General features: G+C 37.9%; 2 protein-coding genes across 8 annotated transcripts in view; one reads left to right on the top strand and one right to left on the bottom strand.

The window, feature by feature from the left end:
- The window catches only part of LOC113909792 (JNK1/MAPK8 associated membrane protein), a 26766-nt gene extending 402 nt beyond the window's left edge, over positions 1-26364 (top strand). For 2 of the 3 annotated variants that reach the window (XM_027571353.2, XM_027571355.2), the window contains exons 2-7: positions 2139-2230; positions 2805-2959; positions 10523-10729; positions 12848-13029; positions 16932-17008; positions 25424-26364. In XM_027571353.2, coding sequence (XP_027427154.1) covers positions 2139-2230; positions 2805-2959; positions 10523-10729; positions 12848-13029; positions 16932-17008; positions 25424-25642 — 932 coding nt within the window. In that variant the 3' untranslated portion in view covers positions 25643-26364. The remainder of the gene's footprint in view (positions 1-2138; positions 2231-2804; positions 2960-10522; positions 10730-12847; positions 13030-16931; positions 17009-25423) is intronic. The other variant, XM_027571354.2, reaches the window with a different exon arrangement.
- Positions 25756-27096, bottom strand: part of CCDC175 (coiled-coil domain containing 175) — a 72392-nt gene continuing 71051 nt past the window's right edge. For all 5 annotated transcript variants that reach the window (XM_035728156.1, XM_035728158.1, XM_035728157.1 and 2 more), the window contains one exon: positions 25756-27096. In XM_035728156.1, the coding sequence (XP_035584049.1) occupies positions 27008-27096 (89 nt within the window). In that variant the 3' untranslated portion in view covers positions 25756-27007.

The raw sequence follows: 27096 nt of genomic DNA, 5'->3' as shown, positions 1-27096 counted from the left end.
TCCCTTTGTTTTAGTCCCTTTGTTTAGCATTCGTGAGGGTAGACTTCAACAATTTAAACAGCGGGCGTCAGTAAGTGCCAACAAACAGGAAAGGGGGCGGAAGCTAATTGCTGCTGAAGTCGCCCGCTGTTGCATCAGACGTTGTTTATAGGGCCCTTCACAAAGGGTAAGACCGTTGCAAAAAAAAAAAAAAAGTCTTAAAATGTTAGCCACCCTCCAGTAAAGGGAAATGGGAGGGGAAATTGAACGGACACGGGGAGCCTTGGTTTTGTTTGGTCGGTGATGAGCTGTTGCTTTCAGTTTGGTGATTTTCAGGCCTTGGGTTTTGAGAACTTTAGATTATTTACATTCAGATGTATTTATTAAACACCTACTAGATGCAAAATCCATGTGGAAGAAGCCTCCAATTCTTTCACTTCTGTCTTCTCAAAAACACTGAAACAGTTCATTTTTGTCTGTTAGTAGTTTAGGACATACTGATTACAATTGATTAAAAAGTATATGCCAAATAAGGTAAAGAAACCCATGGATTTTAAAAGTACAGAAATTTGGTAAAAGTGAAAATATTAAACGAAACATTTTAGTCAGTGCTCTTTGTATTGTTTCTCAGCAGCACAAGGAGAAAGAAATCAAAAGTACTTGAATTTGAAAGGAGAAAGGGCATTGTGGACAAAGTCTCTATTGTGAATTCATGAAGAATTAGGGAAATTATTCAAGAATAGTGAAAGGAAGGAAAAATTCTCTACTTTTAGGGTCTTCCAGCTGGACTAAAAATTAAGTTCACATGAGACAGATTAACAGAAAAAAAACCCACCAAGTTTTATTATGTGTGTGTGGAGGCCCAATTATGAAGCTAAGACTTAAAGAAATGACCAACGGAGGCAGTTCTTTATACATTATTGACAAAGAGGCAATAAATTTGTGAGGAATTTACAGGAAAAGGAAAACAGGTGTTTGGGCTAAGATTAGCAAAAAAGTAACAAGGTTTATTTTTGCAGCTTTTTTGACTTTAAAGTCATATCACTGGTAATAAGGATGTCTTTTTACTGTTTTCAAGGGGACAGAGGAGGTCTGAGTGTCCTTGCCCCTGTTGTTTCTTAAGTAACTTTTATTTAAAATAATATGCCAAAGTGGCACATTTTGGGAGCCTGCCCCTTGACCCCTACAATAGTCATAAAATGCATAATTTTCCAAATTAATTCACATTTGACCACAGTTTTGGATTTAGGTTCTTTGAGGGCAGGGACTCTTGTTACGTTGCTCTGTGGATCTTTAGAAGTTCCTAACCAGGGAATCTGACACTTAATGCACGTTTATTGAATAAGTGAATCAATGAACGAAGGAAAATCAGATGTCTCTGATGAAAAAAAACAAACTCCTTTAATAACTTCTTGATGAAGTCAAAGACAATCTGCAGGCACTGAGGTTTTTTTGTGAAGAAAGCTCCTTTTTATTTTGCCCAAGCCTTGAGAGCAGGGGGTTGATTCTTAGTTTCCAAATATTGGTCAGAGGCCCACTGACAGCCTTGATGAAATTTTCCCCTGTCCTCAACAAAAATGGCAAAATTTAGGACAATGGAGTAATCTTTTTCTAAAGGTGAATTTATTTACTTTAAAGGCCTGCCCTTTATTTTGAAATTATTGCTTTTCTGGTATTAAAATGTGTTCTATTATGAACGAAGGTGATATTTTGTGTGTGTGTGTCTCTGTGTGTTGTATGTGTGCACACTTAATGTTCTGACTGGGCAAAATAGGGGTGGTGATCCTCTATTAGTTTTCTAATTAAAAAATGGAAATGCAAAAGTCTAGACCATCTAATCAAGGGGGACTAGCTGCTGGAGCCATTGGAGACATACCAGGTTAAGCTTTGAATTCTGGGGATAGATCCCACTTTGCTGGTTGATGGGTCTTAACCAATAAGGAATGGCATTAACAACAAGATTTCGGTATAACTTTCTGCAGTGGCATAGTGTAAAAGGGGAAATGTAAGTTTAAAAATAAGTGCATCGAGACTTTTGTCTAATACGTATCCTTTTTAACAACTGTGTTGAGATATTTCTGCCAAGTGCTTCCACTGTTATTACATTATTTTTTATAATCACAAAAGATGTTACTTTACTGGCATTTGTTTTTAAAAAGCTGTCGATATTCAACCAGCATGCCTTGGACTTTACTGTGGGAAGACCCTATTATTTAAAAATGGCTCAACTGAAATATACGGAGAATGTGGGGTAAGTCTTAATTAACATGTGTATGCTATTTCATTGCTAAAATCTTTTTGCTTTTGAAATATTTTCACATGTAGAATATCTTTTTTCTTCAGTATACTCAATTTATAAAAATATGGGGCATTAATAAAATTCTTGTCTGTGTTGTTGTATTGATTGTAATACATTTTTCTTGACAGTCACAGTTAAGTATTTTTTAAAACATTTTATAATTTGATAATTTTTAATTATTAATGCTATAGTGCAGTGACTGGGGCAGTAAGTTAACATTAAAACTCAGAACTTTTCTCTAATTTTTATATGGTGTTATTAACTGAGTTTATCATTTAATGTTAGTCATCAATTTGTAACTTAGCAAAAGGAATCTTTTAAAAGAGTGTTATACAGGTATGCCAAACACCAGTGTAGATTTATTTTATTTTTATTTTATTTATTTTACATGTGCGCTTTCTTCTATTTCTAAAAGATGCACACGTGCACATATCTAAACTGAAATGGGATGTCTTTATAGAATGGCTTTGGGATATTAATGTTCTAAAATAATATCTGTACATAAAACACTGTTTTTATATTCTAGGTGTGTCCAAGAGGACAGAGGACAAATGCGCAGAAGTACTGTCAGCCGTGCGCAGAGTCCCCAGAACTTTATGATTGGCTGTATCTTGGGTTTATGGCTATGCTTCCTCTTGTCTTACATTGGTTCTTCATCGAATGGTACTCGGGGAAAAAGAGGTTAGCACTTTCTGTGAATGCATCTGGATGGACTGATGTTGGAATAATGATCATTTAGAAGACCTTACTAATTGTACTTGTAGTGAACCTGTTTTTGCTTTATACTCTGATGACTTTGTGGCAAGAAAACTTAAGGATAGGGTATGCCTCAGTAATATAAAGGGAAATAGCTTTTGTTTTACTCTAAATGATCTTGAAGGAATTTTTTTTCATTTCTCAATTACAATCTTTAGGGGTTTTCTACAAAGAATTGGTTATGATTACAAACTATACTGCAGTAGAACAAATACTTCGTGATTTGATTTAATACTAGTAACCTAGTATAATGTAGTCAAAATGATATAGCTGCAACCTAACTATGAAAACTGATACTAAAACATTAAACCAACAAGCATTTATTGAGCCCTGTGTTTTATGTTTAGAAGATCAGGGGAGGAGGTACAGAAATAACTGATGTGGTTTATACTCGTAATCTTGTAGAGAAGACGAATGTGTATACAGCTAATTATAAATCAGTTTTAGAAGTGTATAAACAAGTGTATAAAAGTGTTATGAGGGGTGCCTGGTGGCTCAGTGGGTTAGGTGTCTGACTCTTGGTTTTGGCTCAGGTCATGATCTCAGGGTCATGGGATCCAGTCCCGTGTAGGCTCTCCGTGCTCAGTGGAGAATCTGTTTGAGATTCTCTCTCTCCCTCCTCGCCTCCCCCAGCTTGCACTTGCTCACGCTTGCGCTCTCTCTCTTTCTCAAATAAATAAATCTTAAAGCACTATGAGCAAAATGCCCTAGAATGACAAAGAATAGAAGAGATAAATTGTGCCTGATGTGATCTGAAAGACTTCAAAAAAACATTTTAGGCAGAGGAAACAGCATGAACAGTGGCATGGAGGTATAAAATGTGTGCTGTGTTTTAGGTGGGACTGGAAGTAGTCTGGGGTGGTCAGAGTGTGGATTGCACATCAAAGAAAGGTAATAAACAGGAGAGTGGGAAAAGTAGGTTGAGACCAAAATGTGAAGGTTGGTTGGTTTGTGAGAAAGAGAGCGCAATCACGCAAGCAGGGGGAGGAGCAGAGGGAGAGGGACAAGCAGACTCCGCACTGAGCATGGAGCTTGATGTGGGGCTCCATCTCAGGACCCTGAGATCATGACTTGAGGTGAATACAAGTCAGTCTCCTAACCGACTGAGCCACCCAGGTGCCCCCGGAATGTGAAGGTTCTTGATGAGGATGTGAAGTTTATACTGAGAATGAGGAGCCACATTAGTACATTTCAGCCCTACTGGCTTTTAGTTCCTCTAACTTCTCAGCATCTTTCCAGCCTTAGGTCCTTTCCCTTTCCCCAGCTCTTCTCTGCCTCAGATGCTCTCTTGTTCCTCTGACTGCAACTTTTTACCTAGCTGTCCTTTTCCTTCAGATTTCAGTATAAATCACACCTAGCTGTAGAGGCCTTCCCTGACCCAATTTAAAGTAGGTCTTTCCCCCTCATTTTTCTTTTTTAATAGCATTCTTCATTTTATTGTTTTGGGTTTGTAGTTAGCACTCAGCACAATTTATAGTTAGGTTAGTTTGCTCCGATCTCCCGACTAGAAGTCCGTGAGGGCAGTGGCCACCTCTGCTCTCCATGGACTCTCCAGAGACCAGCACGACAGCCGGCATGCAGCAGATGCTCATTTAGTATTTGCTGAGTGCATGATTTATTGGTGAAGGTTTTGGCTTAAAGAAGTAGCATCACGGGCGCCTGGGTGGTTCAGTCAATTAAGCGTTTGCCTTCGGCTCATGTCATAATCCCAGAGTTCTGGGATCAAGCCCCGCATCGGGCTCCCTGCTCTGCGGGAAGCCTGCTTCTCCCTCTCCCACTCCCCCTGCTTGTGTTCCTGCTCTTGCTATCTCTCTCTCTGTCAAATAAATAAATAAATAAAATCTTTAAAAAAAAAGCATCACTGGCTGTGTAATTTTAGGAAGGTAACCTCTATAGAGGGTAGGTGAGAGGTGCGGCATCTTAGAAGGCTGTTTCCAAGAAGTAGGGATGGACAGATTCCAGTAGTGTGAATGGGAATGGAAAGGATGGGCTGATGGAAATAGTAGTTTTCTGGATCCCACCTAATAAATCCAGGCTGATTATTTATATTGGAAAAGCCATTGTTCTTTTTCAGATGGATCCGTAAAAAGGTTTTTTAAAAAGTAGCTCTCATCTTTTAATTTCTGTTATAGAATGATGAGAGATGAGGGCAAGAAAGGAGACGTGATAAACTGAAAGCCAAAGTGGAATAATTGCTCAGCTAGTTGGTTGGAACTTCTCAGCCATAAGCAGAGAAAGATGGGGGTATAGAGATGTACCTCCCCAAATGCATTTGAATTAAAACATCAGGTATGTTTTGAGGGGCAGTCTTGGAGCAGAGGGTGGGGTTTGGTTTGAGGGTAGAGCAAAGGAGTGATTAGTTCTCAGGCAGGAAAGCAGGTGGGTTTAAAAAGAAGGAGTTTGCATAACTTAGGTGTGCTTTGCCTAGGAAATTGGCAGCAAAGAACACAAGAGCCATCTCTTGAATTTTCCTGAGATGTTGTCCTTACAATCAAGGAAGTATAGGCGTAGCTGTCTGAGGCTAGACCAGTGTTTCTCAACCTTTTATTCATTGTCACTTCCTTAAATAAGGAGCCTTTTTAGATACTTTTTTTCTAATTCCACCTCCCCCCATGAAATTTTAATATCATAAATATACTGCTTGTTTATGTTGTGTATGTATCTATGTGCTATATATAACAAATATAAGATTATTTTCTCCCCAAGAACCAATTTTTGCCCTCTTAGGAGTAAGTCACCTATTGAGAATGCATGGGCCAGACTCTCATCAAAACTTTCCTTTCTGGGTGCCTGGGTGGCTTGGTTGGCTAAGCGACTGCCTTCAGCTCAGGTCATGATCCCGGGGTCCTGGGACCGAGTCCCACATCAGGCTCCCTGCTCAGTGGGGAGCCTGCTTCTCCCTCGGCCTCTGCCTGCCATTCCCCTCTGCTTGTGCTCTCTCTCTCTGTCAAATAAATAAATAAAACCTTAAAAAAAAAAAACAAAACCCTCTCCTTTCTGGTACTCTTGCTTTCCCCAGAGTTTAGTATTAAATTTGTTTTTCTTTAAGGTCAGGGTGAAGATAAGCAGAATTACATATTTTTATGCAGTATGGTCAGAAGCTGTGCTTCTTATGTGATTTGTTTTTATATAATTTATAACTTTTAGAATGTATTCAGCAATCACTAGGGATGTTTGCAATGTGCCAGATGCTGTACTGGGTTGCAAGATTCAGAGATGACTGAAACGTGGATGCTCACGGTCCAGTGGATGAGATAGACAAGCCATCACAATATTTGTGAGGTTCTGTAATAGGCTGGCAAGAAGGAGAAAGAAGTTAATTTTGCCTTCTCAGAATAGGGTGGTGTCACAAGAAAAAACTGACTTTAAGCTGGACTTCGAAAAGTGAATAGATTTTGATAGGAATTGAAGAAAAAGTCTATCAGGAAAAAAATGTGCAAAAGTATAGAGGCAAAAAAGCGCACAGTATAATCAAGAAATGAGAGCTGAGGGTCCTGTGAGAAATAGGGACTAAATGAGACCAGGATATAAGGAGATTTGGCACTACAAGAGTCTTAGGAAATCTTTGTAAGCCCTGGGGATAACTCCAGAGCTGATCTTGAAGGATACGCAGCTTGCCGGAGAGGTGAGAGAAGCATGCCCACATGTGTGGAGGCGTGAGGAAAGAAATGTAGCCTGACCAGGAGGTGTGGAAAATAATGCTGGTAAGGAGTATTTTTCCTGAAACACAAGACGGGACTTGTTGAGTAGTCTACAAAGGGGAGTTTTAGAATCCAATTTTGTTTTGTAAAGATCGTGTGGTTGGCTGCAGACAGATTGAAAGGGAGCATGATGAGAAGAGACGAGTAAGGTTACTAAAGTAATAGCAAGAAATGATGAGGTTGGGATGTTTCTAAAAATATGAATTCTATAAGGAAGCAAAACATTAGATTATATGAAATGGTAAATGTTCACGTATTCACTATTTCCATCTGTAAAATCATGCAGGAGTTTTTCCAACAATATGAGCTAATTAGGAGCTCCAAGTGACCTTCCTGCAGGAAATAACTGAAGTTTGGAAAAGACATACTATTTAAGACCTCTCTGGTCTCAGTGGAGGCAGGGGAGATCTCCAAGAATTCATTTTTAGAAAACAAGCCCACCCTAAGGTGGGGCCAGAGTGACAGAGCAGACAGCAGGAATGGGAGCATTGCCTGTGGTTAATTGCTGACAGCAGTGGGTGCTGAATCTGAGGCAGCCGGCGTGAAGCCTAGACTCTCAAGAGGCTGAAGCCCAAGGTAGTGGCGGGCATGGCTGCTGACAAAAGCAGCAGATCCTTTTTGCTGGAAAGCTTCTCCCATTCTCAGTTTAGGCCCATAAAAATCTTACTCATTAATATCTGTTAATGACCTCATACTCTATGAGAACCAAATAAAATCAACACCATGACCGAGAGTGGGTAGACGTAACCAACACTGTAGTTATACTTCCAAAGGACTGCAGATAATGGACTTTCAGCTACACAGTACAAAACTGCTACCTTTATAGTGCTTAAAGAAATAAAGGATGCAGTCCTAAAGACCTCCAAGAGTCAACAAGACATTGGGAATGAACAGATGGGTTTAAAAAACAAAAGGAACGTCTAGAAATGAAATTTTAAAAAATGGTAGATCAGCAGATTAAACAGTTGAAGACAGAATTAGTGAATTAGGAATTACATGTATCTGAAGAAATAATGCAATGCTGAGAGAAAAGGAGATAGAAAATATGAAATATATTAAGAGCAATGGAGCACAGAATGAGAAGCTGTAATGTGTGTCTCTGATTCCTGCTGGGAATGCTACCTAGGTTCAGTTAGACATTCAGACTTCAGAGACTACTGTAGGTCATACCGAGCACCGGTCTGCCCAGAAGAGCACAGCTTGCCTGAGCACCAGCTTTTGAAGCAGTTGAGTTCAGCTGCAGGAAGGTAAAATCCACACTGAATGGGTGTGGGAGTCCAGGCTTAAGGTCTTACACCCTAAAGGAGCCATTCCTTCTGTAACCTCTCCGTAAGGATAGCTTCCAGAGTCCTGCAAGGGACATGCCAATTACAGGAATCACTGAACTCAGGAAAGCCGGACCATGGTGTCCCCATCAGATATTTATTGCTTATTTATAGTTCTCCTCAGTCCAGATACAGTTTACCAATCAAGGGGGTGTTCGTATCCTAAGCAATGTTACCTGGCAATAAAGTTGACATTTTATACTTATCAGGCTTCCAGAGGAACCAAGCTAGAGTTAACTGAAAGAGTCTCATGTACGGAGGAAAAGTTTTATTAACTCTTTGTGCATAGTTTCTAATCAGAGTCTTCAGAAAAAGAGAAAAGGAAGGAGAGCCAATAATTAAAGATATATTAGCTTCGGGTTCTACAGACATAGTGAAAAACAGATTTGCAGAATTGCTCCTGGGGAAGCAAAACACATTCCAAGCAGAATAAATAAGAAGAAATTCATACCTGTTCACATTAAAATTAAACTGCAGAACACCGAAAATAAGAGACCACATGGTGCTCTGGCCAGCAGCCCCCTTTGTGCTGACAGCTGACATCTACTCCAGCCGTCCAGGTTAGTCATTTTGAACACAGCCGCCCAGTCGAGCCTCTAGATGACTGCATCCCAGATTGGTATCCATGGAACAGAAAGGACTGATCAGCTGAGCCCAGTCAAACCACAGACTAGTGAGAAATAATCAGTGGTGGTGGTTTCAGGCCACTAAGTTTTGGGGTCGTTTGCTATGCAGTGATAGATAACTGAAACATTGTTCCGAAAGAAAGCTCAAAAGCATCTGTAGACTAGGTAATAGAAATAATAAGAGCGTTACTAGAGAGGCTGGCTGGAAGATAAATATATAGGATCAGTTATCTCCCTATATTTCATATATAGTACCATGGTATTGTGAGATAGCGAAGACCAAGGTAGCTCAGCTACATTGGATTCATATTGTGGAACATGACAAGCTAATTCTAAAATCTATATGGAAGTGCAAAGGCCCAAGAATGGCCAAGACCACTGAAGAAGTAGAAGAATGTAGTAATATCAAGAATCATTGTCATATTCTTTTGTCTCAGGGATAAAAATGGACCCAGGAATAAAATACAGAACCTACCAACAGACCAGTTATCTATGAAACTTGGATGGCAGAAGTGGCGTGGCAGTTTGGGCGGGGTGGGGGGTAGGAGGGACAGTAAGCTACTCAGTAATGTGCTGTTGCTGGGACAGTTGGGGTACCCAAGTGGGAAAGTCTAGTCACACCTACCTAATCCATTCTAGGTGAGTGAAAGATTTAAATGTGAAATCAAAACCTTAAAACTTTTAGAAGAAAACATAGGTTAATATTTTTCTCAGAGTAAGGATTCCTCAGAACATTAAAATGCTAACCAGAAATTTAAAAATTGATGAATTATATTAAAATTTAGAACATCTGTTCATAGATACCACAAGAAAGTGAAAATTCAGCCTATAAACTGAGAGGAAGACATTGGCAACATACTTAACTAAAAAAGCAAATGGATAAACGATGGAATGAGCACACAGTAGAATATTATACGGCAGTGAAAATGACTGAACTTCAGCTACAAGCAATGCCATGGATGAATCTTAGAAATGTAATTTTGAATGGGAAAAAAAAATCTCAAGACGAGTATCACTTTATAGTGCTTAAAAATTAGCATAACTTGGGGCACCTGGGTGGCTCAGTTAAGTGTCCCAATTCTTGATTTCAGCTCAGGTCATGATCTCAGGGTCGTGAGATTGAACCCCATGTCCGGCTCCGTGCTTAGTAGGGCGTCTGCTTGAGATTCTCTTTGCCGCCCCGCTCACATGTGCATGTGTGCTCTCCCTCTCTTTCAAATAAATCTTTAAAAAAAAAAAATAAGCAAAACTAGACAGAGTGGCTTTGAAACATAATCTAATTGGAATAAAAACTTCAGAAAAAGTGATAAAGACAACTTAGTGTAATGGTTACCTCTTTGGGGAGAGCCAGGAATGGGAATGAGGAGGGAACAGAGGTAAATATAGATTGTTAATGTTCTAGTTACTGGGTTAGATGATGAGCTTATAATGTTTATTATTATACTTTATGACTAATATATATTACATATAAGCTTTTATGTGCTTTTTATATTTAAGATAATTTAAAATGATGCACAGGATAACTAAGACATTCTTAACAGTTCAGCAAGTCACTAAAGATAAAGGAAGCCCTGAATTTCTGCTCTTCTATACATTTTAGATAATACTGGCACAGTATTATCCGGGATGCATATCCCTTTTTAGTCCAGAAGGTTAAACTCTTCTCAAGTGGTTTTCATGTTTGACTTTTCTGACCTATTTAGAGGATAGTTTAGTTTCGGGATTTATCAGTTAAAATTTCCTTTTAGAATCCATATTTTGAAACATACAGGTTTTCTTAAAAGCCATTGAAATACTGAAAATTTTCTGGTAATTGTGCTTCTTTTGTTTTACTAGTTCCAGTGCACTTTTCCAGCATATCACTGCATTATTCGAATGCAGTATGGCAGCTGTCATCACCTTACTTGTGAGTGATCCAGTTGGTGTTCTTTATATCCGTTCATGTCGAGTACTGATGCTTTCTGATTGGTACACAATGCTTTACAACCCGAGTCCCGATTATGTTACCACAGTGCATTGTACTCATGAAGCTGTTTACCCGCTGTAAGTATTTATATAGACTGAAGATCATTTAAAAAATGGTAATTATAGATTTTATTTGTTTCAACAGATTGAGTATTGAAAAATGGCTTCCAGGCACTGGGGGAGATATAGAGAAATGATTTTCTTCTCTTGAAGGATACATAGTCTAATAGAAGGGAGTAGAAATACATTTTAGTATAACAAGTGAAAGTATTTTTGTGTTGGTGTTGAAGTGTGTATAAGCATTTCTAAAAGAAGCAGTATCTGTTTCTTTAAAAGGGAGTTATAAGGAAAATCTTTATGATATGCAAGCAGTATCTGACAGAGAAAAGAGTATGGGCTTTAGAGGTAAAAACAGGCATGAGTTTGAATCCTGAACTGCGGTGTTAATGTGACCATGTTAAGAGCCTCTCATAACCTCCGTTTTCCTGTTGGTAAAAAATGGAATAATGGTACCTTATAAGGTGATTGTGAGGATTAAATAAGTCTGCACATATCATATACCATGTGCAGTGTCTTACATATAGGAAGCACTTAATAAAATAGTAGCTGGCATTGTAATTGAGTGCTTGGGTTAATGTTTTTTTTGTTTTTGTTTTTTTCCAAAACAAATGTTTATAATTTCCATGAGAATGTTTTGTTTTAAAAATACCAAATTCATAAAAAAAATAAAAATACCAAATTCATAAGACTCTCTATAATACTATCCCAGACTTCTTCATTTTTAGAATTTCTCCTTGTGTTCATTTTGATGTGTTTTTCTTGGTAAAGGTGTAATAGAAGAGTCTGGTATTTACATTCTCATAGTTATAGCAATTTACCATTACATAATATGCTCAAGAAAATCACCCTTTTTATGCAGGTTCTTAAGAGTACTAAGTGTGAAAAACACTTGCGCAAATGTAAAAGGGCAATTTAAAAATAAAATTTCAGATACAGAGATAGGAACTTCTTTCTACCTGCCTCCCATTAAGCCCTGTATATATGCCGTCTGTCTCCCTCTATAGAGAGTATAGACTGCATATAAAAGACCGATAATGCATTCTTGGTTGGTGTCATAGAGCTATAACTCTCAGCTTCGATTATTCTCTTCTCAGATACTGTCCAGGGGACTGCGGAACTTAACCTGGTCCTATTTAGAGAGCTTAAAAAGGGAATCAGATATCATATGTAACTGTCTTATTTAAAACAAAATCATATTCATTTACTGCTGGTGCACATATATAGGTGTTTTTTATACTATCCATAAAGCATATAGTAGGAGAGTCAACAAATATTAAGATTAGAACAGAGATGGTAAATAGGTGCTCTTGGCCCTCATTCTGCAGCCATAACAGCCTCCTCACAAAACTTCATTGATCAGGATATGTTCACCATCTTTGAATTAAGTAGATACTGTTTTTTCTCAGCAGCTTTAGCAGTAGTCATTGTGCCATGGCCTGTCTGCCTTGTTTTATTAATGATACAGAACAGTGGTTTTTGAAAATTATGAGAAGATTTTATGGTATCAACATTGGGTTTATACATATTATTTACTTTACATAGCCATTTAGATGTAACTATATGGCCAGACTGGGGCTAAACTTTTCAAAAAGCGGCAAGAGTACCCGGGGCACCTGGCTGGCTTGGTCAGAAGAGCATGCAACTCTTGATCTTGGGGTTTTGAGTTCAAGCCCCAGGTTGGGCATAGAGATTACTAAAAAAAAAAAAAAAACAAAACTTAAAGCTGCAGGACTACCAAAAGTTACAGACATTTTTTTTTCTTTTGTGAGTCAACAAAAAGTAAATGGCACAAAATTATCAGAAGCCTTTGGAACACTATTAACCTTGACTAATGCAGGCTATTTTCTCCATTGGTATATATAGCCTAGTTCCTTACAAATTGAAAAATACCAAGATACTTTACTGATAATTGTAGTTTTGAAGGGAACTTCATTAGATGAGACATACCAAAGCATGCAAATTTCTATTATTAGAAACTTAAAATAAAAAATATTTACATTACTAAAACCTTATGAGTTAATAGGTTGGCTTAATATACTTTTTAAATCTTCTTTAGCATCTTTGATTTTAAATTGATCAGTAATAGGTATTTTAAAACATTTTTTCAGTGTTACAATTCTTTGTTTTATTTTACAGATACACCATTGTATTTATCTATTATGCATTCTGCTTGGTATTGATGATGCTGCTCCGACCCCTTCTGGTAAAGAAGATTGCCTGTGGGTTAGGAAAGTCTGATCGATTTAAAAGTATTTATGCTGCACTTTACTTCTTTCCAATTTTAACTGTGCTTCAGGCAGTTGGCGGAGGCCTTTTATGTAAGTTTGATGGGTCAAGTCAATGAAATATATTTTTATGTGTGATAAATAGTATTTTCTCTAAGTATAATTTTGGATCTTTTTCTTTAAAATAGTTTTTTTAATCCTTGAAAAAATATATATTTCCTAAAACATAATGAGTCTTATAAAAAAAATTAAAAATGGGCTTCTTGGAATGGAATAGATATTCTCAAACTAATCAAAGCTGATTTCTATTTAAAGACTACTTTGAATCTGGAGCTTTTAACCTAAGTAGGAATATTTTAAAAACCTGAGTGTAAATTAAAAAACGAACTTGTTTTCGCATATAATATATAGAAATTACTGTTTTGGGTTTTTTTTTTTAAAGATTTTATTTATTTGACAGAGACAGCCAGAGCAGGAACACAAGCAGGGGGAGTGGGAGAAGGAGAAGCAGGCCTCCCGCTGAGCAGGGAGTCCGATGCGGGGCTCGATCCCAGGACCCTGGGACCACAACCCGAGCCGAAGGCAGACGCTCAACGACTGAGCCACCCAGGAGCCCTAGAAATTACTGTTGATGATATATACTAACATATATTATCATTAAGTTATGTCTTCAGTTTTTGAGTTCCTTTACTATTTTAATATAGCCATTCATTTATTCAGCAACTATTTAGACTGAATTTTGATTCAAGAAGAAGAAGAAGTTGTTAAAGGACTGCATACTAGTAAGAAAGCTATAAGTACCTGAGAGAATGTAGTATAGTACTTACTTGAATATGTGACATTGAATATTGCAGGGATGTTAGATGCCATCTTTTATGGGAAGCCTACCGGGGTACAGAGGGCAAGGTTTCTGGCCTAAAGGAACTAGGAAAGACTGGCATCATTATGTAGCATGGTAATGAATTTGGTTCTGGAGGAGGATGGCACTGGGAAGGTGAGGCCAAGGGAAGAGGAAATTGGGAGACTAGTCAGAGGTCTGTTATCCTACTCATATTCTAGTTTACAGATGTATTGTTTCAGTTGGCCTGCATAATACTTGAAAATGTCTAGTTCCTTCTAGCTCCTACCATTCCATATTTTCTTAGATTTGGCCCACTTCTGTTATTTACCTGCCTGGCTGGCCTCTGTAGGTGTTTGAGGTTGCTATTTTCTTGCTCTAGGGATAGAGACCTACTCTTTAAGGATTTTAGGCAGAAGAGTGACATGCCTAGGTTTGCATTTTGGAGAGAGAACTTGATAGCAGTGTGGAAGACGGATTGGTGGGGGAAGAGGACCTGGGGAGTCCGTTAGGAGGGTATTGCTGCTAGCCCAGTCTGACTGGCCGAAAGCAGAGAAACACTGGGAATGGAGAGTATTTTGAAGATAGAGTTAACTAGGTAACTGATTAAACATAGGGGTGAGGGAATAAGAGGAAAATATGATAGAGTAGCTTTTTGACTTAGTAACTGGTGAATAGAGCAACAGAAGCAGATATTAGAAGAAGCAAATAAAGTAGGTTGATGAGAAGTGAATCCAGTTTTAGCTGTTCATGGAATATTCACAAAAGTACAGGTAATTATTTATACGAGTCTGGCGCTTAGGAGAGCTGTCTAGGCTGCAAAGATTTAGGAATTGTCAGCCCGCACCCTGTGTCCTAGACTACAGGTGGTGCTATTGTGTAGAACCTCCCGAGGGGAAAAAACTGTGGAAAGTGGGCCAGGGTTTGGGATGTTAGCCCAGGGAGACTGCCAGACCCCACTGCTTCATATACTGTAGCTGCCTATATTGAAAAATGCTTTTTCCCACACTGAACATCAGATCAGATCAGGCTTTGTCAACAAGCCTCTGCTCAAAACACATTCATTGTGAGGATCAAGGAGTTAGTGTTCATTTGCACTAAATATAAATTTATGCATTCTGCTAAGATTAGTCACAGGATATCATACCAACTTGTAATTTTATATTGGAAAAAAAAAGAACAGATAATTTTGGTTTGTAGGAGTGTCTTAGTCACTTCAGACTGCTATAACAGTACCATAGACGGGGTGGCTTGCAAACAACAGAAATTTTTTTCTCACAGTCCTGGAAAATGGGAAGTCCAAGAGCAGGGCACCAGCAGATTTGGTGTCTGGATAAGAGCCCACTGTATCCTCATGTGGCAGAAGTTGGTTGGGGGGGCTCTCTTATGTAAGGGCACTAATTTCATTCACGAGGGCCTCCCAGAGGCCCCACCTCCAAATACCATCACATTGCGAGTTAGGATTTCAGCAGGAGAATTTGGGGGGACACAAACATTCTGTTCATAACAAGGAACTGTAAGTGTCTGAGCAAGTAGAGCAGCAAGCGGCTTCTGGTAGCTTACGATACCCGGGTCTAGGGAGAGAGACACTGGAATTATTAGGAAGAGGTCTGTGACAAATTTTACCTGCTTGGAATTATTGAAGCCAGTTTTTAAGTGTGATCTGCATTCGAACCACTAGGGGAACTAAAATGCAGATTCTCAGGCCTTACCCCAAGGCCTAGTTGCTCAAAATCTCAAATTGTTTTACACTCTAGAGTAAGAACCATGCCTGAGCCTAAGACCACCCTCTACTACCCACAAGTTTGGGCATTGTTAGAAACTTCCTTTCCCTTTTTTTTTTTTTTTTAACTTAGATGGCTTTTTACTACTCAGTCTTAAATTTGTATCATTAGCAACACTGTTTATAAATTAAATGGGTTTTTTTTTGAATGGTTGGTTGAGGACCTAATAGCTGTCTATGAAGTAAAATGTTCTAAATGTCAAACAAGGCATTCAGTTATTTAGTAAGTTGGAATTGGGCCCGTATAGATAAGTCAGAATTTCTGGCTTCTGCTTTCTGAATTAACATTTGAAATTGTTCCAGATGGGTTCCACTGCAATGTAGAATGATTAGTGGTTTCATAAATTGAAGTTGTTTTCAAATAATTACATGAAAAATAATTCAAGATTTTATTCTCAGTTTGTTCATTTGTTTTAGTGTGCTATAAATTGAAAACATTTTGGGGCACCTGGGTGGCTCAGTCGGTTAAGCGTCTGCTTTCAGCTCATGTCATGATCCCAGCATCCTGGGATTGGGCCCTGCATCGGGCTCTGCTCAGTGGGGAACCTGCTTCTCCCTCTCCCTCTGCCTGCCTGTCTGCGTACTTGTGATCCCTCTCTCTCTGGGTCAAATAAATAAATGAATCTTTAAAAAAAATAAATTGAAAACATTTTAAGAGAAAGGTAGTATTTTATAAGGAAAACTTTTGCTTGAAGTAGAAATATGTAGAATTTTGACATAAAGAACACTGAATGATCCATTTGTCCTTTGAGATTTATTGATACATGAACTTTTCTAAAGAGTAATTAAAACTGGATAGCTTTTCTAACCAATGTCCTCCATCTGGACCACAAAACAAAATTATTTGAGTAATTACTTTCTCAATCCTCCCGAGTTTGGTACATACTAGTATTCTAGATGCAGACAGAAGTTAATTCTTTGCATTCAATGGATGCCTAAGGTAGGATCTTCAAAGCTGGGCCAAGGATAGTTTTACATTTTTAAACAGTAGAAAAAAAATTAAAAGAAGAGTAGTAATGCTTAACATGTGAAAATTATGTGAAATTTGGATTTTATTATCCCTAAAATTTTATTGGGACATAGCCACACCCATTCATTTATGTATTGTCTGGCTGTATTCCACTACAATGGGAACTTGAGTGATTGAGACAGTGACTGTATGGCCCACAAAGCCAAAAGTATTTACTATCTGGCCTTTTACTTCTGTAAAAAGGCTTGCTGACCCCTGCCTTAGGGCATTAGGACTTAAGTCTCTCATAGGACTGGTTGAGAAAGTTTTCACCTATGGGGAGTATTATACTGTTTGAATTTTTTTGATGGTTTATTCAGGAAATTTGTTTAATTTTCATTATTATACCAATGTTTGTTTTTCAGATTATGCCTTCCCATACATTATATTAGTATTATCTTTGGTTACTCTGGCTGTGTACATGTCAGCTTCTGAAATAGAGGTAGGAAATCTTTTTTTCCTTTGTTAAAGGTTTTTCTTTTTAATAGATTTTAGTAACTGAATAGGAGAATAGTACATATGATATGGTACAACTGATTGATTTAGTAATGGCTAATTGATTGGCTAATTGATGGCACTCAGTAGCTTTTAGCTTAAGTTTATGAAAGGTTGTATATTGGACTGTATTTGCTTGGGAAATTATGCAGTAGTAGGCTCAACTATCCAGCATGTTGGAGAAAAAACAATCATTTCACATAATTCACCCACATAGAAAATGTTTATTATTGAAATGTTGAAAGTTATTAATACTATTTTGAAGGAAACATGAAATGCTTAATTGTATATAGAACTAATTTTACACTTTATTTTACAATGGCAATACTGACAGTCAATAATTATATACATTTTGTACTCTTCTGTACTTTGTTCCCAATTTTATTTTCTTGATTATGGATGTTTTTACATTTGCACTCTAATATTTTGGTGATTTGGAAATAATGTCATAGTCACATTCGTTTTGATACTGTTCCTATTTTGAGATCTCCATTTTGTGCTTCTTTTTAGTATTTTAGTGAAAGGCCACTATTAGAACTCTGAGTTATTCCTTTCACTTAAAAGGAATAAAAGTGTCGCTTGCTAATCTAGTGCCTTGGCACAGTCTTCAGGTGCATACCACTGTTGATAAGATACATGCTGTCTCATAATTCTTTCATGAAAAAGTTCAACCCAGAGAAAATCAAGTTACATTAGTGAAAGAATGAGAGGGAATGACTTTCAGGTAGAATAATAGTAGAGGAACTAGACAGAATATTTTTATGGTGATTCAGATCTTTTCATTTGTATACTATCTCCATTTCTCCTTTGTAATCTTTAATCAACAAAACAGTATGTTTAAAGAAGATAAGCAAATTTTATTTTGTCACTTTTATCCACTCTAAGGAAAGACTTGAGGGAGGAAATGATTGGATATTTCAATAAAATGGAGTTTTTGAATTTTTATTTATTATCTATACTATGGATAGTTAAATTAGCTTGAAACTTGTATCTCTGCTTCAGGAATCTCTTCTATATAAAATGTTCATGTACTTCAGTTAGCACTCTATAATGAATCAGAAGTAGGGACCTGAGTCAGGAAAAGAAAATCTAGTTCTAGGTGAGTTGATGAGTCATTTAATAAGAGAGTTGGTAACCTACTGCAAATGACATTTTAGTGTGTTTATTAGCACTTTTAGATATTACGTTTATAATAACTTGTTACCTCCAGTTTCTGCATATTAGAGAGCTGTTTAAAGATTGAAGGAAATCAGACTGTTCACGTGTCGTTTCTGCTCCCTCTAATTATCCAGGCAGCAGACTCCCAAGAATACTAGAGATTGAGGAAGTTGGGTGTATATACCTCCTACTTCCTGCCTATAAGACTCAGCTACAGTGGATCAGGGCAGGAAGAAGGCACATCATGTGGAGTTCCCTTCTAGTTCACATCTCTCAGAAGAAACCATAGTGTTTCCAGGGTTGAATGGTGGTGTGGACTAGAATTGAGAGACATGGGCTCCTGTTTTGGTGCTGCCCCTGAATGTTTATTATGGCTGTCGGAAGCCTCAGTTTCATCATCTGTAAAGTGTAGTGGCTAGACTGAGTGACTTCTTGAGTCCTTTTTAGGTCAAACATTGTGTGATTCTGAGGTTATTGTGTGGAAACAGTACATTTTTATTGAAGTATTAACATACAGTGTTATAGTAGTTTGTGTACAGTGTAATCATTCAACAATTCTATATATTACTCAGTGCTCATCACGATATGTGTACTCTTAATCCCCTTTTTTCACCCACTTCCCCCTGGTAACCACCAGTTTGTTCTCTGTATTTGAGTCTTTTTTCTTTTGTTTTTGTGCTTTTTATCCTTTGTTTCTTAAATCCCACATAACGAGTGAAATCATATGGTATTTGTCTTTCTCACATAGCATTATACCATCTAGGTCTATCCATGTTGTTACAAATGGCAAGATCTCATCCTTTTTTATGGCTGAGTAATATCCCATTTTTTATATGTACCACACCTTTGTCCATTCATCTATCCATGGACACTTGGGTTGCTTCCATATCTTGGCTATGTAAATGCTGTAATAAACGTGGGAGTGCACGTATCTTTTCAGATTAGTGTTTTCATTTTCTTTGGGTAAATACCCAGTAGCGGAATTTGGTAATTCTATTTTTAGTTTTTGGAGGAGCCTCCATACTGTTTTCCACAGTGGCTGTGCCAGTTGGCATTCCCAGTGCACGAGGGTCCTTTTTCTCCACATCTTCACCAACGTGTGTGTCTTGTGTTCTTGATTTTAGCTACTCTGACAAGTGTAAGGTGATATCTCATTGTAGTTTTGATTTGCATTTCCCTGATTAGTATGTCTTTTTTGGGAAAACCGTCCAAGTCCTCTGCCCATTTTTTTAATCAGATTGTTTCTTGGGTGTTGAGTTGTAGAAGTCATAGGAGATATATGTATCCACATCCATATTAATATATATGTCCATATATATTAATATATATATCTCCATACCCATATTAATCCCTTATCAGATATATCACTTGCAAATATCTTCTCCCCTTCATTAGGTTGCCTTTTTGTTTTGTTGATGGTTTCCTTTACTGTGTAACAGCTTTTTGTTTTGGTGTAGTCCCAATACTTTGCTTTTGCTTCTGTTTCCCTTGCCTGAGGAGACCTATGTAGCCAATGTCAAATTACTGCCTATTTTGCTCTAGGAACTTTATGGTTTCAGGTCTCACATTTAGGCCTTTAATCCATTTTGAGTTTATTTTTGTGTATGGGGTAAGAAAGTGGTCCAGTTTCATTCCTTTGCGTGTAGGTGTGCAGTTTTCGCAGCACTATTTATTGAAGAGACTGTCTTTTCCCCATTGTATATACTCTTGCCTCCCTTGTCCTAGATTAATTTACCATATATGCATGGGTTTATCTCAGGGCTTTCTGTTCTGTTCCACTGATCTGTGTGTCTCTTTCTGTGCCAGTACCTTACTGCTTTGATTACTACAGCTTTGTAGTATATCTTGAAATCTGGGATTATCATAACTCCAGCTGTTTTTCTTTCCCAAAATTGCTTTGGCTAGTTAGGATTTTTTGTGGTTCCAAACAAATTTTACGATTATTCTAGTTCTGTAAAAAAATGTTGTTGCTATTTTGATAGGGATTGCATTATGTAGATTTCTTTGGGTGGTATAAACATTTTAACACTTGGATCTTCCAATTCATGAGCATGGAATTTCCGTTTGTTTGTGTCACCTTCAGTTTCTTTCATCAGTGTTTTATACTTTTCAGAGTACAGGTCTTTTGCTTCCTTGGTTAAGTTTATTCCTAGATGTTTTATTATTTTTGTACAATGTAAATAGGATTGTTTAATTTCTCCTTCCGCTACTTCGTTATTAGTGTATAGAAATTCAGCAGATTTCTGTTCATTAATTTTATATCCTGCAACTTCATTGAATTCATTTATCAGTTCTAGTAGTTTTTTGGTGGCATCTTTAGGGTTTTCTGTATATAGTATCATGTCGTCTGCAAATAGTGGAAGTTTTACTTCTTCCTTACCAATTTGAATTATTTCTTTTTGTTTCTGTGGCTAGAACTTCTAGTACTCTGTTGAATTAAAGTGGTAAGAGTGGATCTCCTTGTCCTGTTCCTGATCTTGGAGGAAAGGCCCTTGGTTTTTCACCATTTAGTAAGATGTGAGCTGTGGGATTTTCATATACAGCCTTTACTATGTTGAGGTACCTTCCCTCTAGACTAACTTGGTTAAGAGGTTTTTATCACAAATGGATGTTGTGCCTTGTCAGATGCCTTTTCTGCATCTGTTTAGATGATGCTATGGTTTTTATCCTCTCATTAATGTGATGTATCATGTTGATTGATTTGCAAATGTTGAACCACCCTTGCAACCTGGAATAAAACCCACTTGATTGTGGAGAATAATTTCTTTATTGTTCCATTTAGTTTACCAATATCTTGTTGAGGATTTTTTCATCTATGTTCATCAGAGATATTGGCCTGTAGTTTTCCCTTCTTGTGGTGTCTTTATCTGGTTTTGTTATCAGGGTAATGCTGGCCTCATAGACTATATTTGGAAGCTTTCCTTCTCTATTTTTTGAAATAGTTTGAGAAGAATGGGTATTAATTCTTCTTTAAATGTTTGGTAGAATTCACCTATGATGCCATCTGGTCTTGGACTTTATTTTGTTGGGAGTGTTTTGATTACGGATTCCGTTCCATTGATAGTAATTGATCTGTTCAAGTTTTCTATTTCTTCCTGATTCACTCTTGAGAGGTTATATGCTTCTAGGAATGTATCCATTTCTTTAAAGTTGTCCAATTTATTGGCATCTAATTTTTCATAATATTCTTTTTTTTTTTTTTTTTAAAGATTTTATTTACTTATTTGAGAGAGAGAATGAGAGACAGAGAGCATGAGAGGGAGGAGGGTGAGAAGGAGAAGCCGACTCTCTGCTGAGCAGGGAGCCCGATGTGGGACTCGATCCCGGGACTCCAGGATCATGACCTGAGCCGAAGGCAGTCGCTTAACCAACTGAGCCACCCAGGCGCCCCTCATAATATTCTCTTAACATCCTTTGTATTTCTGTGGTGTCAGTTATTTCTCCTCCTTTTCTAGTTTTATTTATTTGAGACCTTTTTTTCTTGCTGAGTCTGGCTAAAGGTTTATCAATTTTGTTGATCTTCAGAGAGCCAGCTCCTGGTTTAACTGATCTGTTCAATTTTTTTTTTTAATCTATTTCATTTATGTCTGCTCTAATCTTTATTATTTTCTTCCTTCTACTGGCTTTGGGCTTTGTTCTTTTTCTAGCTCCTTTAGGGGTAAGGTTACATTGTTTGAGATGTTTCTTATTTCTTGAGGTAGGCCTCTATTGCTATAATCTTCCCTTCTTAGAACAGCGTTGGCTACATCCCAAAGATTTTGAACCATCGTAATTTTCATTTGTCTCATGTATTTTTGATTTCCTCTTTAGTGTCTAGGTTGACCCATTAATCATTTAGTAACATGTTATTTAGCCTCCATGTATTTGTGTTCTTTCTAGACTTTTTATTGTGATTTCTAGTTTCATACCTTTGTGGTTGGAAAGATGCATGATATGATTTTGACCTTTTTAAGTTTATTGAGACTTGTTTTGGGGTCTAACATGTGATCCATTATGGAAAAGATCCCATGCACACTTTGAAAAAAATGTGTAATCCACTGTTTTTGGATGGAATGTTTGACTATATATTTTAGGTCCATCTGGTCTGATGTGTCATTCACAGCCATTGTTTCCTTGTTGATTTGTCTGGATAATGTATCCATTGATGTAAGTGGAGTATTGAAGTCTCCAACAATTACTGTATTACTGTCAGTTTCTTCCTGTCTGTTAATAGTTGCTTTATGTATTAGGTGCTCCCTTTTTGGGTGCATATTTATAATTGTTCTACCCTCTTGTTGGATTGTTCCCTTTATAATTATGTAGTATCCAGTATCCTTTTTGTCTCTTGGTACGGTCCTTGTTTTAAAGTCTTTTTTGTCCAATGTAAATATTGCTAACCCAGCTTTCTTCTAACTTCTATTTGCATGATGTGTTTTTCTTTCCCTTCACTTTCAATCTTGCATGTGTTTAGGTCTGAAGTCTGTTAAACACAGCACTTAGATGGGTTGTTTTTTTATCCATTCAGCACCCTATGTCTTTTGATTGTAACATTTAGTCCATTTATAATAGGTATATACGTACTGCCATTGTTACTTGTTTTACTGTTATTTTTGTAGTTCTCTGCTCCTCTTTTTTCTCTTCTCTTGTGGTTTGATGCCTTTAGTGTTATGCTTGGATTCCTTTCTATTTGTGTATGTATTACAGGTTTTTGATTTGTGGTTACCATTACATTCATATATAACTTCTCATGTGTATAGCAGTCTATATTAAGTTGTGGGTCACTTTCGTTAGAACCCATTCTAAAAGCACTAAATTTTTACCCCTGCCATGTTTTATGTATGTGATGTCCTACTCTACCTCCTTTTGTGAGTCCTTTCACTGATTTTTATAGATATATTTGATTTTACTGTTTTTGCATTTTACTCTCCATACTGGTTTTGTATGTGGTTAATCTTTTATTACATGTTTGCATTTACCTGTGACATTTTTTCCTTTCATAGTTTTCTTACTCATTATGGGTTTTTTCCCACTCAAAAGAATTCCCTTTAACATTTCTTGTAAGACTGGTTTAGTGGACCGGGAAACTCTTTATCTCTCCTTCAATTCTGCGTAACAGCCTTGCTGAATAGAGTATTCTAGGTAACAGGTTTTTTTCTTTAAGCATTTTGAATATATTGTGCCACTCCCTTCAGGCCTGCAGAGTTTCTGCTGAAAAATCCCGATAGGCTTACGGGGTTTCCCTTATGTGTAACTGCTTTCTCTTGCTGCTTGTAAAATCTCTAGCACTACTTTTGCCGTTGTAATTATTATGTGTCCTGGGTTTTGTCAGCTGCTGTCTGTGCTGCCTGCATCTGGCTGTTTTCTTCCCCAGATTAGGGAAGTTTCAGCTTTTATTTTTTCAAATAAATTTTCTGTCCCTTTTCTCTCTCCTCCTCCTGGGATCCCTATTATGTGAATATTATTAGGCTTGATGGTGTCACTGAGTCCCCTTAACCTAGTCTCATTTTTTATTATGTTTTTTTTCTGTTTGCTGTTCAGCTTGGCTGCTTTCCATTACACCAGTCTTCCAGATCACTGATCTGTTCTTCTCCTTCCTCTATTGATTCCCTCTAGTGTAATTTCCATTTCACTTATTAGTTCTTCATCTCCAACTGGTTCTGTTTTATATTTTGTATCTCTTTATTGAAGGTCTCACTGAGATCCTCCCCTCAATTATGACCATTAGTTATCAGGCATGTTGCTTATCTCTCTTTCATTTGGGACTTATTCCTCAGTCTCCTCATTTTATCTTTTTCTTTGAATTAGAAAAGTCAGCTACATCTCCTGATTTTGAAAGTAGTGGTCTTATGAAGAAGAGGTCCTGTGGCGCAGTGGGTACATGTTCACCAGAACCAGGTGTTTCAGGAGTGTCTCCTCTGTGGGGTACATGGGCCCTGCTGTTGGGGCTGAGCTGTGTTTGCCTTCAGTCCAGTCAGCTGCAGTGACCTCCTTCACCTGCTCAGGGCACACCAGGCAGGGTTTGGTCGCTCTGCTGTTAAGATGTCAGTCTTGGGCCACCGAGGGCCTGTAGCTGGGGAGGATTGGCAGTCAGACCAGATGCCTGACCCCCTTCTGTCTGTTGGGGCTGCAGGTACACCACTCTCCAGGGCACTGCTCTCCCTTCCCTGTCCCTTGAGAGGTTTTTGCTGGTTGGTGGGGCTGACAGTCACACCAGATGTTTGTCCGCAGTCTGTCGCAGCGACCATGGCACTGATCGGCAGGGTACTTCCTCTGCATTTTCGGTTATAAGGTTTGGCTCTTGGGATTTGGGGCATGCTGGCGTATATGATTCTCTTCCCCTCTCCCCAGGGTGGGAGCCACTTTGGAGTGGTGCCATCTCTCCCAGGGTTGCTTGCAGAGTGTGTGGGGGCAGGAGCTGCTTTGGAAGGTACCTGCTGAGTGAATCTGCAAGAGAACATGGGTTGGGTGTGGTGCTAGCAAGCTAGGTGGAGAGTGTTCTGCTGGTTCCTGCAAGTGTCTGGGTATGTGCTAGTTCTTTTGTTCTTGGAGAAGTTGCCTAAAGATCCCTACTGTGCACATTCTGAGATTAGTAAACCACCTTCACATATACCCCTGGTGCTCTTCAAACTGCTGCATTTCTGCTAGGTTGTTATGCTGGCTCTTTTTTGTTTTCTTCAAATTTTTATTTAAATTCTAGTTAACCTATAGTGTAATATTGGTTTCAGGAGTAGAATTTAGTGATTCATCACTTACCTGTTATGCTGGCTCTTAATGGCTTGGGAGTACTCAGTTTCTCTGTTATCTTCTGGCTCTCCTGGAGCTAAGTGCCCCTGATTGTAAAAAACTCTTAAGGCCCACTGGGGGACTCATTCTCCCAGTGCTGGACCCCTGTGCCTAGGGTTGCTGGCGTGGGGTCTGATCATTTGGTTTCTTCTGGTTAGTCTCTCTCAGGGCTTAGTTCCTAACTATGTCCCCACCCTTCTTACCCTTTCCGATGTGGCCTCCTCTCTACAATTAACTGTGGAAAGTCTTCTGCTGCCAGTCTTTGGGTCATTTTTAGAGTTGGTTGCACTGATGTGTGTTATCTCAGTGAATCCATGGGATGAGGAGAGCTCAGGATCTTCCTATTCTGCATCTTCCCAGCAAATAATGCATTTTAAATTATGTAATAAATTATCTAGCTTATTCAGCCCAATAATTTGTTTTCTTTTATAAAATTATATAGAACTGCTATGATCTTCTGGTGAGAAAGAAAAGACTTATTGTTCTCTTCAGCCACTGGTTACTTCACGCCTATGGAATAATATCCATTTCCAGAGTGGATAAACTCGAGCAGGATTTACCCCTTTTGGCTCTGGTACCCACACCAGCTCTTTTTTACTTGTTCACGGCAAAATTTACCGAGCCTTCACGGATACTCTCCGAAGGAGCCAATGGACACTGAATGTAAAATGCCAAAAAACCTAAAAAGTGTTCTTAGTAAAAAAAAATATAAAATGCATTAATACTCTTCTATTGTACATGGAGGTAAGATTGAGTTTTGTTTTTCTGTTTTTGACTTAACAGACTTTATGGTTAGACTTGGAAAATACAAAATGCTGTAGTAGTCTGTTACATAGTATAATACACTGTATACTTTAGCACTCTATGACACTACCAGCATGTTAGGAAGCACTTGCCTCCGGCAACAACTTAATTATTCTTTAAAGCAAAATCATATTTCTCTATTCCTTGACAAGTATAATCTGAAATCCTTAGCATTGGCCTAATTGTGCATGTCTGTTGTATTTCAATTTGTTTTTCAAGTATAATGAATTATAAGGACAAACATACCTTGTGGGTCTGATAGCAAACATGGAAATGAAGTATGTTGTTTGTTATTTATTTTTACCAGTACAGTATTTTGATTATAAAAATAGAGTATAATTTATATAATAGGTTTTCTGTTTATAAGTAGTTTGGTTGAAGACATCTTCTGATTATTGTTTCTGTTAAGAAAAACAAAATGCTTACATTTTGTGTGCTTTACAAAAAATGCTTTACAAAAAAATCTCAGATGTTGACATTTAATTGTATTTTGCCACACTAATTGTGGAAATAATTCAGACTATTAAGTAGTAAGAGGAGTAGTTCTTTCCCAAATGAATAAATACATGTATTCACATAGTCCCTTCCTCTTTGGTCTCATTTTTGAAGGATATATGCACAGTGCCATATTTTATTGATCCTGAAACTTTTTTCACATTGTGACATCTCTGAATTAGGATGCATCTTACAACGGATGCCTTCTTAAACTAAATACAGAATATATACAACATATAGTTTTCCTTGATAGGTGTGTGCTGCGAATTTTATGTTCGGAAGCCTTTAAGAGATTCATATGGAAGCAAAATAAAGTTTTTTGGCACTTAACCTAATAATCTGACCATTTTGGGGTGCTTGGGTGGCTCAGTTGGTTAAAGCGGCTGCCTTCGGCTCAGGTCATGATCCTGGAGTCCCGGGATCGAGTCCCGCATCGGGCTCCTCGGCGGGGAGTCTGCTTTTCCCTCTGACCCTCCCCCCTCTCATGCTCTCTCTGTCTCATTCTCTCTCTCAAATAAATAATAAAATCTTTAGGAAAAAAAATCTGGCCATTTTATCCATCTGTATTGTTTAGAAGGTTATTTACCGATTCTGTTTAGTGGGGATTATGCAGGTTTGTTAATCAACTTAAGACATCCATTGACCATTGCAAAATATGAAAGAAAGTGCACTCACTTGTTTTGTAGTTTTGTTTTTGCCTTTTAAATTCACAGCAGGTGTAGCCTTGTTATTTTAGTTTTTCTTTGTTAATGTTTTTCATAGTACATTCAACCCCCTGGGGATGGACTTTTTTGAAAGGAATGTGTTTCTTCTCTT

This window comes from Zalophus californianus, chromosome 6, assembly GCF_009762305.2.
Source record: "Zalophus californianus isolate mZalCal1 chromosome 6, mZalCal1.pri.v2, whole genome shotgun sequence".
Classification (NCBI taxonomy): domain Eukaryota; kingdom Metazoa; phylum Chordata; class Mammalia; order Carnivora; family Otariidae; genus Zalophus; species Zalophus californianus.
The sequence above is the reverse complement of the archived record's forward strand: the minus strand, read 5'-3'. Positions and strand labels throughout refer to the sequence as shown.